The sequence below is a fragment of the Prionailurus viverrinus genome, chromosome B1, assembly GCF_022837055.1.
Source record: "Prionailurus viverrinus isolate Anna chromosome B1, UM_Priviv_1.0, whole genome shotgun sequence".
Classification (NCBI taxonomy): domain Eukaryota; kingdom Metazoa; phylum Chordata; class Mammalia; order Carnivora; family Felidae; genus Prionailurus; species Prionailurus viverrinus.
The window spans coordinates 74,446,658-74,461,066 of record NC_062564.1 but is presented as its reverse complement, the minus strand read 5'-3'; the positions used below and the strand labels follow the sequence as shown (position 1 = coordinate 74,461,066).

Here is a 14,409-nt window from a genome sequence, read left to right as displayed (position 1 = left end):
ACCTATTATTCATAGCTGTAGTGTAGAAGTAATAGTTAACCTAAGCAGTGAAGAACATAGTAAAGAACTGAAAAGCCTGAGTGCTTAATTCAAATCCCATCCTGCTGTGTATTAGCTGTATGATTTAGGGGAAATTATTTAACCGTCTGTGCCTCACTTTCTTTTTTTTAAATTTTTTTTTTTCAACGTTTATTTATTTTTGGGACAGAGAGAGACAGAGCATGAATGGGGGAGGGGCAGAGAAAGAGAGGGAGACACAGAATCGGAAACAGGCTCCAGGCTCCGAGCCATCAGCCCAGAGCCCGACGCGGGGCTCGAGCTCACGGACCGCGAGATCGTGACCTGGCTGAAGTCGGACGCTTAACCGACTGCGCCACCCAGGCGCCCCTGTGCCTCACTTTCTATATCTGTAAAATGGGGATGGTATTAACACATACTTCATATGGTGAGGATCAAAATAATATATGTAAAATGTATTCAGACAGTACAGGCACATAGTAAGGAGGCAATAAATGTTGGCTGTTGTTATTCTTATCCTTATCAACCGAGGTAAGGATAGTCAGGGGAAGGGAGGTATATTTCAGTTTTGATCAACCAGGTTGAAGTGTACCATAGGCAGTTTGGAGTGTAGGTTTGGAGCTTAGTAAAGAAGTCAGTGATAAAGATCCATTTGGGAGTGAAAAGTAGAGAGAAGTTATTTAAGAATTTTTTTTTAACATTTTTATTTAATTTTGAGAGAGAGAAAGAGCATGAGCAGGGGAGGGGCAGAGAGAGAGGGAGACACAGAATCCAAAACAGACTCCAGGCTCTGTGTTGTCAGCACAGAGCCGGATGCAGGGCCCGAACTCACGAACCACGAGATCATGACCTGAGCTGAAGTCAGACACTTAACCAGCTGAGCCACCCAGGTGCCCTGAGAGAAGTTACTTTAAATCATGAGCTTCAGTGTGGTTCAGGGAGAAAGGATGGGGAACGGACTCAGGAAGAAAGACTAAGCATTCTCTGAGCCAGGCTCTGTGCAGTCTATTTCCATATGTCATCTTACTTAAACTCTGTAGTAGGGATAATACGCTTTCAGTTGCTAATGCCCCCACGGTGTAATATACCTACCACAACATAATATGTGGTGCATGCCAGCGTGCCCTCTGCCTCCCCATCACTGTTCAGTGACGCCCTGTCGGTAGCTGGAAATCAGCCGGGATGGGACCATTTACACTACAGGAGTGGGCAGAGGCTACAAATCAGAGCTCCTCCCGCAGCTCCTGCCCCTCAAGAGCCAATTATCAGGACAGCATATAATTATCCCTACCACTGAAGGGATGGGGGCTCAGATTGCTGGGCTAGGACCCAAGCTGCCTGTGCCTTTGACGCCCGTGCCTTTTTAATTGCACAACGATTCCTCTTCATCTAAAATGTCCTTTAACTACTGTGGTTTTCCAAAGTTGAGAAATTTGATACCTCCCACGCCTGAAAACTTAATTATATGCCCACTGTGAATGAGTTATTGTGTTAATTCTGATATTGTACTTGAAAACCATCTTGAATGAGTTTAGGGAGGTAGCATAGAGCATCTGTTGATGAAACATGGGGATTATTTTTCCCTGCACTGTCAAGAGTTTGCTGACTACCATGAGCTGGTTTTGTCAGCTACCAAAGAAAGTCTTTGAACAAAGGGAAAGCCAGAAGATGTGGGAGGGAGTGAAAGCATTGCAGTTGAATTGTTCCAAATGATGTAATTCATACACCATACCTTAATGTGTCGGGGAGAAGTATTGAGTGAAGTACTCTTTTGTACTCGAGAACAGTGTGCTTTCTTATAATGTAAAATGGATGTGTAAAATCACTTAACGTAAGTTTGGAGTCTTTATAGGAAGATGTGATATTTTATGCCTCTTCTCCCTTGACTCACCTCTCCAAACCACCACCTCTCCACACTAAAATCCCTGAGGAGAGAGATCATGCTAATTTGGCATCTGAAGTCTTTACAGGGACCCTGGCACACCCCTTCGAGAATCTCATGCTTGAGAACTCTTCTTGTGGGAAGAGTTTTCCCACTCTTTCAAGTGGGAAAAGATGTCGTTAATATTTCCTGAGTGCTTGGCACTGTGCTGTGTTATGGGGTACGACAACAAACAGGACAGTTGTTGCCCTTGCCCTGGGGAACTCAACAGTTTAGTGAGAGACAGTTAAACAGTTAAAATACCATGTGATAAGGAATGGAACTCCTGAGGGTTTTATGGAGAAAGCATGATCCATATGAGCTCAGAGGTCATTATCTTCACCCCAAAAACCCGGTATTCTAAAGTCCAGTTAGAAAGAAGCAGGAGCACCTGGCTGGCTCAGTCAGTAAAACCTAAGACTCTTATTTAAAAAAAAATTTTTTAATGATTATTTATTTTTGACAGAGAGAGAGAGAGAGAGAGAGAGAGAGAGAGAGAGTCAGAGCATGAACAGGGGAGGGGCAGAGAGAGAGGGAGACACAGAATCGGAAACAGGCTCCAGGCTCTGAGCTGTCAGCACAGAGCCCAACGCGGGGCTTGAACTCACAGACCGCAAGATCATGACCTCAACCAACTGAGCCACCCAGGTACCCCAGTAAAGCCTAAGACTCTTGATCTTGGTGGCATGAGTTTGAGTCCCACGTTGGGTGTAGAGGTTATTTGAAATTAAAAAAAAAAAAAAAAAAAACACAACAATGTGCATATTAGAAAAAGTATTATGTAAAAGAGTGGGAAAACTGAATTTTATTCTTTTCTCTGTGTCTTTACTACCTTTGTGATGTGTCCAGCTTCGTTTTCTCACCTATAAAATGAACAATAATATTTATCTTCATGGGGTTGTTACAGGGAGTACACGAGAGAACATATTATGAAAGTGCTATAAATATTACCGAATGTTTCGTTTTTCCATGATATAATGTGGGGTGTAATTTACTCAGTCATTAATAATGTATCTGAGCACTCACTCATTCAGCAAAGATTTGTTAAGCACCTGCTAATTTGAAAATCCTATTTTAGACCCCATATTTTGATCAGTGTCATCCTCTTGCGTTATCCCATTCAAAGTACCTAGAGTTACTTTGCATTCATTTTCATAGTAAGTTGGAATGGGGGTGGGATTCGGAAGTGTGCGGTTATCGATCACCTCTTCCAATCCAGGAGCTTCCCTTCTGTAATCTTCTGGAGGCATGGGGGGAGTGTCTGGGGGGTGGTGCACAGACGAGAAGCTGTTGGCTTAAAAATTCATTTCATGCTTCATCAGCTAGCTTAACATCTGGGAAAAACGAGTTTCATTATCTTATGGAATTGTTGCCAAATTATTTATAATTACTTTTAAAACTGGTGTTACTCATTTTACTAGCCAAAATGTAACCACCAAATCAAAGTAGTCAGGAAAAGATGTTGCAAGTACTATGTATGTTTGTGTTATACATTTATATTCATTATTAAAGAACTAGTTTTCATCATATGGTAGAATACTTTGGAATGGGAGTACTTTTCTATAGTCTAAATAGAATATACTAAAAGTCTTGAAGAGTAAAGCATGATCCCAAATTATTTCTGACTTCTGGAATTTCTATTTATTTTATTTTGATCCCAAGACGCTTTATAAACACCTGGATTGTATGCATTTCAGCATAATGATAATATACTATAGTTCCACATTATTGCTCATCATCAAGATTTTTGTAGTTTATCTGCTAATAAAGATAGCATTAGCTGTTCCTCAAGAATATGCTGGTGGTTTCTTTTGATCTTCAGGAGTAACACTGTGACCCTGCTGTGCTTAAGACTCAAGTAGAATTTTTTTTAAATGGTGATGAATAATTTCTGACAAGATCAAAGTTGCTCATAAGAATCAGAGGGTAGGGGCGCCTGGGTGGCGCAGTCGGTTAAGCGTCCGACTTCAGCCAGGTCACGATCTCACAGTCCGTGAGTTCGAGACCCGCGTCGGGCTCTGGGCTGATGGCTCAGAGCCTGGAGCCTGTTTCCGATTCTGTGTCTCCCTCTCTCTCTGCCCCTCCGCCGTTCATGCTCTGTCTCTCTCTCTCCCAAAAATAAATAAATGTTGAAAAAAAAAAAAATTAAAAAAAAAAAAAAAAAAAGAATCAGAGGGTATTACCAATCATGCCAACCCCAGCTATTTGGATACCAATCCATGTGGCTTAAAAATATATATTTTTTAAATTTTTAAATGTTTTTATTTTTGAGAGAGAGAGAGGGAGAGAGAGAGAGAGCGGGGGAGGAGCAGAGAGAGAGAGGGAGACACAGAATCCGAAGCAGGCTTTAGCCACTGAGCTGTCAGTACAGAACCCAATGCAGGGCTCAAACTCATGAACCACAAGATCATGGCCTGAGCCGAAGTCAGATGCTTAGCCGACTGAGCCACCCAGATGCCCCACTGAAGAAAAAGATTTTTAAAAACAAATGTTATAAAATTAAAATGGGAGTGCCTGCTCCATCTAGCTCTTTCAAAAATATATAAGCAAATTGGGACTAACAGCTGTTCTTTCAACCCTGTGATCTTATTTATATGTGGGGCATCAGGATCCAGCTCTAGTTAACTTGAGACCAAGAATAAGAGCTGGGCCAACACCCGGAGCTCAGTAGAGGCTGTAGAACGTCTTTCCAATAGTGTGGTCTTTTGTGACAAGGTTCCATTGCTCTTATGACCCAGTATTGGTAGGCGCTGAACATCTCAGTTCATTTCAAACTCAGCATAGACCCTTCCTTTGCCTTGTTCCAAATGGTATTGATATGGGGTCCAACAGAATGTCCTCCCGAGTGTTACCTGCACTTGGAAGTGTATCTTTACTTCTGCAAAGAAAAACAGTGTCAGCAATTTGTGCACATGTATTTTCCCTCCTTCAACATCACCTCTTATATTTTTGGAAGGAAAATTAAATCTTTTTGACTAAAGCACCCCTTAACTTCTACTAAAGTACCATTGTCTCCATAATTTTTTCCTTCCTTTCAAACGCCAGCCTGCTGCCTGCAGAGCCTTTTTGGAGTAGAATCGGCTTTGTCTTTAGCAGGATAGACAAATGGTTAGATAAAAGAGGGCTGCAGGCAGGTTTCTGTCCCTATGTGGACCAGAAGCACAGCACCAGTGTCCATCTACTCTGTTTAGGTGGCTTTTATTCCCCTCCCTATTTTCAGTATTTCTTTCCACTACCTGTGTGTCCTCTAAGCCATGGTTACACTTCCAGTTTTATGTAAGCAAGGACCTAGAATAGCCTGGGGTTTCTTTACAGAGTCACTTCTTTAGTTCATGTTCCAATCTCAGTTGGAGGACTCTTGCTGTGTTACTATGTTTCGTTACTTGGTCCTTAGTAACTTATCTTGCTAATAACTTCCATGTTTTTATCAAATGTTTTTGACAAGCTAAGTTTTGTCTGGCCTTGCCCCACTACCTTTAAAAAAGTATTTATAGACTGTGCGTTTTAGAAGAAGTATTTTTTTTCCTGGTCCTTCAGTTTTGCTGTACCTCTTCACCTGCCGCTATTCAGACATCAGAGGGAATGACCAAAAGCTAATACCATGTTGGCACATCCTCCCTCAAGGGCTAAACACCCCTTCCCCTTCGACCAACAGATACCAACACATCATTTTAAAAGAGTGTTAGCTGATATCATGTACATGCACATTATAGGGAATCTATGCAGATCAAGTATAAAACATCATCTCTTCTGATAACATTTGAAATAAAATAGAACCTTTCTTCTGCAACATGGAAGATGTTCTTTTGAGAATCTTTATCTCAAAGTTTTCTTTTGTGTTAGTGAGAGTAGATGAGATACAGAGGTGATGAGTAAACTTGATGGAGTGGAGTCCAGGATTTCCGTAAAACGACTACCATGTACGTCTAGTTGAAGCTGGTAACCAAAGGGTTAACGGGACTGGGACTAATCCACAGCCGCAGACTAAGAACCATAGCTGCAGGTTTTTGCCCAGACCTTTTTGTTTGCCTTTTAAAATTCCTGGACTCTCCTCCTGCAGGGAGGCAGACCTGAGGCTTGTCCTCCCATGTCCTCCTTTGGTGGCCTCTGGATAAATCCTTTCCTTGCAGCATACTCCATGCCTCCAAGTGATTGACTTTGCTGGGCGTTGGGCAGATGGACTTGGGTTCGGTTACATGGTGAGAACCAGGTGGTCTAAGTAAGATGTTTCTGCCCAGCAGTTCTGTTCAGTTTATTCTGAGTTTAATTCCATTGCCAATTTCATTTCCTAAACCCCAAAATCTGTTTCAGGAGACTCTATTTCTTTTTTTACCATTTAATTTAATTTATTTTTTTAATTTACATCCAAGTTAGTTAGCACATAGTGCAACGATGCTTTCAGGAGTATATTTCTTAATGCCTTTACCCATTTAGCCCATCACCCCTCCCACAACCCCTCCAGTAACCCTCTGTTTCTTTTCCATATTGAAGAGTCTCCTTCCACATAGTTGCAAATGGCAAGATTTCATTCTGATTGCTGAGTAATACTCCATTGTATATATATATACCGCATCTTCTTTATCCATTCATCCATGGATGGACATTTATTTGGGCTCTTTCCATACTTTGGCTATTGTCGATAGTGCTGCTATAAACATGGGGGTGCATGTGTGTCCCTTCGAAACAGCTTACCTGTATCCCTTGGATAAATGCCTAGTAGTGCAATTGCTGGGTCGTAGGGTAGTTCTATTTTTAATTTTTTGAGGAACCTCCATAGTGTTTTCCAGGGTGGCTGCACCAGTTTGCATTCCCACCAACAATGCAAAAGAGATCCTCTTTCTCTGCATCCTCGTCAACATCTATTGTTGCCTGAGTTATTCATGTTAGCCATTCTGACAGGTGTAAGGTGGTATCTCATGGTGGTTTTGATTTGTGTTTCCCTGATGATGAGTGATATTGAGCATTTTTTCATGTATCGGTTGGCCATCTGGATGTCTTCTTTGGAGAAGTGGACTCATGTCTTTTGCCCATTTCTTGACTGGATTATTTGTTTTTGGGTGTTGAGTTTGAGAAGTTCTTTATAGATTTTGGATTCTAACCCTTTATCTGATGTCGTTTACAAATATCTTCTCCCATTCCGTCAGTTGCCCTTTAGTTTTGCTGATTATGTCCATCGCTGTGCAGAAGCTTTTTATTTTGATGAGGTCCCAATAGTTCATTTTTGCTTTTGTTTCCCTTGCCTCCAGACAGAGACGTGTTGAGTAAGAAGTTGCTGCGGCCAAGGTCAAAGAGGTTTTTGCCTGCTTTCTCCTCGAGGATTTTGATGGCTTCCTGTCTTACGTTGAGGTCTTTCATCCATTTTGAGTTTATTTTTGTGTATGGTGTAAGAAAGTGGTCCAGGTTCATTCTTCTGCATGTCACTGTCCAGTTTTCCCAGCACCGTTTGCTGAGGAGACTGTCTTTATTCCATTGGATATTCTTTCCTGCTTTGTCAAAGATTAGTTGGCCATATGTGTGTGGGTCCATTTCTGGGTTCTCTATTATGTTCCATTGATCTGAGTTTCTGTTTTTTGTGCCAGTACCATACTGTCTTGATGATTACAGCTTTGTAATACGGCTTGAAGTCTGGGATTGTGATGCCTCCTGCTTTGGTTTTCTTTTTCAAGATTGCTTTGGCTATTCAGGGTCTTTTCTGGTTCCATACAGATTTTAGGATTATTTGTTCTACCTCTGTGAAGAATGCTGGTGTTACTTTAATAGGTATTGCATTGAATATGTAGATTGCTTTGGGTAGTATTGACATTTTAACAATATTTGTTCTTCCTATCCAGGAGCATGGAATATTTTTCCATTTTTTTGTGTCTTCTTCAATTTCTTTCATAAGCTTTCTATTGTTTTCAGTGTATAGATTTTTCACCTTTTGGTTAGATTTATTCCTAGGTATTTTATGGTTTTTGGTGCTACTGTAAATGGGATCGGTTCCTTGATTTCTCTTTCTGTTCCTTCATTGTTGGTGTGTATAAGAATGCAACCGATTTCTGTGCATTGGTTTTATATCCTGCAACTTTGCTGAATTCATTGATCAGTTCTAGCACTTTTTTGGTGGAATATTTTGGGTTTTCCATATAAAGTATCATGTCATCTGCGAGAAGTGAAAGTTTGACCTCCTTCTGGCCGATTTAGATGCCTTTTATTTCTTCGTGTTGTCTGATTGCAGAGGCTAAGACTTCCAATACTATGTTGAATAACAGTGATGAGAGTGGACATCCCTGTCTTGCGCCTGACCTTAGGGGGAAAGCTCTCAGTTTTTCCCCATTGAGGATGATAGTAGCGTTGGGTCTTTTCATATATGGCTTTTATGATCATGAGGTATGATCCTTCTATTCCTACTTTCTTGAGGGTTTTTATCAAGAAAGGATGCTGTATTTTGTCAAATGCTTTCTCTGAATCTATTGAGAGGATCATATGGTTCTTGTCCTTTCTTTTATTGATGTGATGAATTATGTTGATTGTTTTCCGGATATTGAATCAGCCCCACATCCCAGGTGTAAATCCCACTTGGTCATGGTGAATGATTTTTTTAATGTATTGTTGGATCCAGTTGGCTAATATTTTGTTGAAGATTTTTACATCCGTGTTCATCAGGGAAATTGGTCTATAGTTCTCCTTTTTAGTGGGGTCTTTGTCTAGTTTTGGAATCAGGGTAACGCTGGCGAGTCTAACTATTTCTAAGCAGTGCTTACGCATGTGTTTGACGTCAGCCACTATCAGTGTGCCATTGTCTAAGTGTGCCTAAGGCACGGCATTGATGTCTAAAACCAAAATATCAAATTCCTCTTGTGAATCTGATTTAAAAAATGAAATGATATGATGAAATGAAATGATAGAAGTGCCAAAAAACTGAAGGCATAGCTTCCTCTCTCTCCATGAAAACTTAAATGTCCTTCCTGGTCATTTCTGAGCACAATTCAGTCCATTTCCATTCATTAATATTTACATGGTCCTGTTGAAATAAGTTGTAAACATTTGTTTTGAAACAAAAACAGAAATCTGTTAATCCATAGATACCTTGGCTTTTTTTTTTCTCCTGCCTCACCTCTCATTAAAAAGTCTAGTATAGATGAAAATATTATTGGATTGATTAACTTTCCTTTGCTTTTTGTATTTATTTAGTCCAGAAAGTGCTCTGTCAGGATATCTTGTATGTTTTCAGGAAGAATATACTACATATGAGGTACTGAGTCTTTGAAAATACTGCATGAGTAAATCAGTACATGGAAATCAGCCTGGGACACCCAGGTGGCTCATCGGTTAAGCATCTTGATTTTAGCTCAGGTCATGATGTCATGGTTTGTGAGTTAGAGCCCTGCATTGGGCTTGCACTGACAGCGCAGAGCCTGCTTGGGATTCTGTCTCTGCCCTTCCCCTGTGCTTTCTCTCTCAAAAATAAATAAACTTAAAAAAAGAAATCAGCCTGATAGTTTTATAACATCTGAGACTTTGTGGTTTGTTAAATGTACTGAAAGCTTCTTCTTAGAAGTTTCTTCAAGTTGGGATTCTTCCAAGAACTGCCGAGTGAGAGGGTGGGATTTTGGCAAAACTCTAAAATAAGGCCCTCTCTTGTTGCATATCCTTGATTGTAGTATTAGTTTTTATTATTGTTTCTTTGTGAAATCTAATATATTTTAATATGGTTATTAATGCAATGTTAAAGTAATATGCAGTTATGACTTAAGATTGCATTTGCCTAAAAAAGTAATTTTGCAAAGACTTTATTGGTCTGGAAGAGAAGTTAAGGAGCATATGGATTAGGTAATGGTGGGGGAGGTTTTTGTTTTTAAAGTATAATTAAAAAAAAAAATACATTCTCAGTTTACCTGTGGAAGCCTGACTAATTCTCTTGAAGAAACTGAGAGATCTAATTTTCTCTTGCTGGGGTGCCTGGGTCATCCAGTCATTTAAACATTGAACTCTTGATTTCAGCTCAGGTCATGATCTTCCTGTTCGGTTCACGGGGTCAAGCTCTGAGTTGCGCTTTGTACTGACAGCCCCTCCCCCACTCATGCACACATGCTCTCCCTCTCTCTCTCTCTCTCACTAAAAATAAATAAACATTAAAAAACATTAAAATTAACAATTCTCTTTTGCTTAATTTCTGTGCTTTTATACTTTGTTTCTAGGTACCAAAGGGAGAAATAAAGGAGAATTTACAAATCTTCAAGGGGTAGCTGCATCTACAAGTGGAAAGATATTAATTGCAGACAGCAACAACCAATGTGTACAGGTATGGCCCCTAATTATGTACCTTTGTTTACACAATAAAACATAATTGCATACTTTCCTATGTAAAAGTTTAAGATCCACAGTATGAGGAAAGAAAGGGAAACTTTTAGTAGACTTTTCTTCAGCTAGAGTTTGCATGGTCTGACCTCTAGTACATATGACAAATGTTCTTGACTCCTTTTTCCTCACTAATTCCTGTGCTAGTGCACATTCCAAGGGATGTCATTTGTTTTGCAGATATTTTCCAATGATGGCCAGTTCAAAAGTCGGTTTGGCATACGAGGACGCTCTCCCGGACAGCTGCAGCGGCCCACAGGAGTAGCCGTGCATCCCAGTGGGGACATAATCATTGCAGACTATGATAATAAGTGGGTTAGCATTTTCTCTTCTGATGGCAAGTTTAAGGTAAGATTAAACTAGCAGTTGGCTTCTAAGCAGTAGAGAGAAGGGATAGGAAATACAAGATGAAGTTCAACAAGTTTTCATACACAAAAGACACACTGACTTTGTTGCATCTAAGTTTTATGGAGCGTAACAATGATATTATCATAAATGTTATACATCTGAAACAGTGGCTTCATTTTGTAAAGCAGCTAGGTTCAGTGGCTTTTTTTACATATCATCAGATTTACCTAAATTCAATGAAGAACAACTGAGAGAAAAAGGTACTGAAGAGGCAATTGAAATTTCCTAGATTAACCTACAGATGGTCAGGTATGAAGTGCCTTCTACTTTCTCAAGCCTTTGATAGATGATACGGGAGAAATGGAATTATAAAACATGGTTTCTACCTTTGAAAAAACCTACAAGCCCCTTGAGGAAAAAAAAAAAAAAAGACACCAGAAAGGATATAAAACAATTTGTGTCAGCCTCGAATCAGTCATGCATTGTTAGGTACAATCTGAGAACCTAGTGTTAAAGTGTATAATACAGGAATCTGAAGGACAAGAAAATGGCAGCTGCACAGAGGAAAGGTGAGTCGAGCTGCACTGGAGGGGGAGGGGGAGGGGGAGGGGGACGGCGGGGGGGCCATCATTTGACAGTTTTGCTGGTGTCCCTAGCATCATCTGTTTCTGCATCAAGAAAGAGTAGAGAGCCCTCTAGTGACAGCAGAAATCTCTTCTGAAGTGTTATCAAAGAGTATTATTATGCAGCCCATTTTCTGCATTTGTTCACAAGATTATGAGGTACTTTGTCAAAGGTGTTTTTTGAAGGCCATACGCACTGTGCCTTCTGCATTGCCCTGTCCAGCCTGCTGGAGGCTTCTCTTTCAGGTGACAACGTGAACTTTTATTCAGACCAGACCAACCCTTCGGAATGCCAACTCTGCAGCTTTTAACTAATGATACAACTTTCCTTGAGTTTCGATAGTCTCGTATGTCCCATTTGGATTAAAAAAAAATCTATTTTGTAGGATTTGGGTAAGGATTAAATGAGATTTATTTCTGGATTTTATACGTGGCTCGTATGAAATAGGCATCTAAAAAATGTTCTTTTCCATTGCTTCCAGTAACCCTGTCCAAAAAATGAAGTCTATTTGATCAGCTGTGATTTGGACTTCATGACCTCATGCCAGCACCTGGTCATCACTTCCTTGTCTAAATGTTCAGAAATGATGCTCTTCATAATCTATTTTGGAATCCTGAAGATTACGCAAAGTTCACTCATTTGTGTCTTATTGGAGGAATTTATATTTTTCTTTTTAAAGTTATTGGATCCCTACAGTCACCTCATCATTTTTATTAAAACACATTATTTTCATAATTATTAACCCTCAGATTGGAGCTTTTGTTTTGTGTGGGGCAGGATCTTTTCAATCTAGGAGAATAAAAAGCCACAGTTTTTAATTCTACCATAGTATACACAATTGTTCGATTGTCTTTGATGTTTTTTTGTTCCCCTAGAAATTTGATGACTCTGTATGATAGCCACATACACAGAAAGGCCTCTTGCCTTTGTGTATCTCTAACTCCCTCATCTTCTTTTGTATTTTCATAATTGCGTTTGTAGTAAGACATACCCAAATATAACAACTTTAACATGAATAAGAAGGAAGGCTGTTCAGTGACCTTTTGAAAATATCCATCTAGTTTGGAGACAACCCATTTCTTCTTGTTACGTACTCTAGCAAAATCATGACTTGTCTCTCTAAATGCATAAATGAATGCTAAAATAAGTATTGAAGCAAGAGTTTTAAATCTAATATACTGAAACATTTTATATCTAACATAGTAAAATAGGTTGAAACAGGAGTTTTATATCTAAGAGAGAAGGGCTTCCTGAATTATGCATTTTTTATTCAACGGTTCAATATTTTATACGTAATAGACACTCTTCCTGGAAGATTGGATTCTCATAGTTGGAATACTATTGGTAGTAATTGGAATAAACAAGGACACTCATGCCCTCTAGAGGATTGGGGGAATGGATATGGTATAGTTTCACCTTACCCTTTTTTTTTTCAATAGGCATTGATCAGGGGATAAAGGGATAGCAAGTGAAAATGGTTTAGTAGTGTATGGGAGCTCATCCAACTGACCATACACATGACCATTTACTCAGAGATACTTATTTTCTTTTTCAGTGGGATTCAGTAAAATTAAACAGGTGCTCAGAAAGACCAATCTTTGACACAAAAGTGGATTCTTTGTATTTGTTCCTAATAGTTCTAGAGATACAATAGATTATCCCATTTTCTTTCTTTCACTCACCAAATTCTTAGCCCTAATTTTCATTCTTCTCTGCATCTGATTTTTTCCTTTCCATCTTTTCTGCTGATTTATATCTTCCAGCCCATCTAGGAACCTTTTGTGACCCCAGAACAGATACAGAGGCCTCTGGCCACCATGTTCTAAAATCATCCCTTCCTCAACTTATCGACCTTCTTGTTGAGTTAAATACTTTTATTTAACTGTTCCAAAGCTGGGGTCTAAAATATCTCTGTTTACTATCCTATTTAAGACAGGGGACACATTGTCAGGCCAAATTCAGTAACTCTTATTTCACATGGTAGAATCTTGTGCAGCTAAACTGGGAGTGATAAAGGGAAAGGAAAAAGAAAAGAGGTTTTGACTCAACATTTAAGGTTTTTGTTTTATTTTAAGACCTAGCTCTTACTACATGGCCATAATCCTTTATTTTCTGTTTTTATTCTACATAATTATCATCTGCTTGGTATTATATGGCTGAGTCATTCTAAGTAACAACTAGTGTTAATAATGTCAGCTAGTGATAATATTCTTGCTGTAAAAATCAGAGCGTTCTCTCTTCCTTTTGATCTCTACTGACATAGCTTCCATTACAACATGAAAGAAAGTATACAGTTTCGTTAATAAAAGCCATTATGGTATAGCCTCTGATCTCTGAGCTAGATTGCAAAATGAGAATCAAATTTATTACAACAAATTCCCTTGCAAGAATATCATTGTTTCCTTCCTAAGTGAATGTGTCTCTTTGTATCAAAGAGATCAAATGTGAATCTCATTTATAAGCTTACAAGAATAAAAGATCACACAGGGTCTGAACCCCCACTATGAACAGTCCCTATTGCCTCTCTCCATACTCTCTGCACATACCTGCATGTCTGTTAGGAAGGAAGATAGTTCTGAGGGTCAGGTATGAAACCAACTGAAGAATGGAGAGAAGGAGAATGGATGCCATATGCTGTGCTTGGCACTCTATCCTTCAGAATCTACATGACCCAGGAGGTAAATACAGTAGCTGCCATTTATTTTACAGACAAGAAAACTGAGGTTCAAACTTGGAAAGGGAAGAGTGAATTTTGCTTTGAAATTTGGATCCTGGGTTTGAATGAACTGTGGTATCTAGGAGGAAGAGGAACTAGGAGGGGCACCTGGGTGTCTCCGTTGCTTAAGCATCCGATTCTTTTTTTTTTTTTTTTTTTTTAATTTTTTTTGCAACATTTATTTATTTTTGGGACAGAGAGAGACAGAGCATGAACGGGGGAGGGGCAGAGAGAGAGAGGGAGACACAGAATCGGAAACAGGCTCCAGGCTCTGAGCCATCAACCCAGAGCCTGACGCGGGGCTCGAACTCACGGACCGTAAGATCGTGACCTGGCTGAAGTCGGACGCTTAACCGACTGCGCCACCCAGGCACCCCTAAGCATCCGATTCTTGATTTTGACTCAGGTCACGATCTCACAGTTCATGGGTTCAAGTCCTGCA

The 14,409-nt window shown here is 39.7% G+C and overlaps 1 protein-coding gene across 5 annotated transcripts in view; it reads left to right on the top strand.

The window, feature by feature from the left end:
* Nucleotides 1–14,409, top strand: part of TRIM2 (tripartite motif containing 2) — a 127,095-nt gene that overhangs the window by 94,984 nt on the left and 17,702 nt on the right. For 4 of the 5 annotated variants that reach the window (XM_047855979.1, XM_047855980.1, XM_047855982.1 and 1 more), the window contains exons 7-8: nucleotides 10,120–10,223; nucleotides 10,460–10,627. In XM_047855979.1, the coding sequence (XP_047711935.1) occupies nucleotides 10,120–10,223; nucleotides 10,460–10,627 (272 nt within the window). Of the gene's footprint in view, nucleotides 1–10,119; nucleotides 10,224–10,459; nucleotides 10,628–11,732; nucleotides 14,159–14,409 lie in introns of those variants that run through there. The other variant, XM_047855983.1, reaches the window with a different exon arrangement.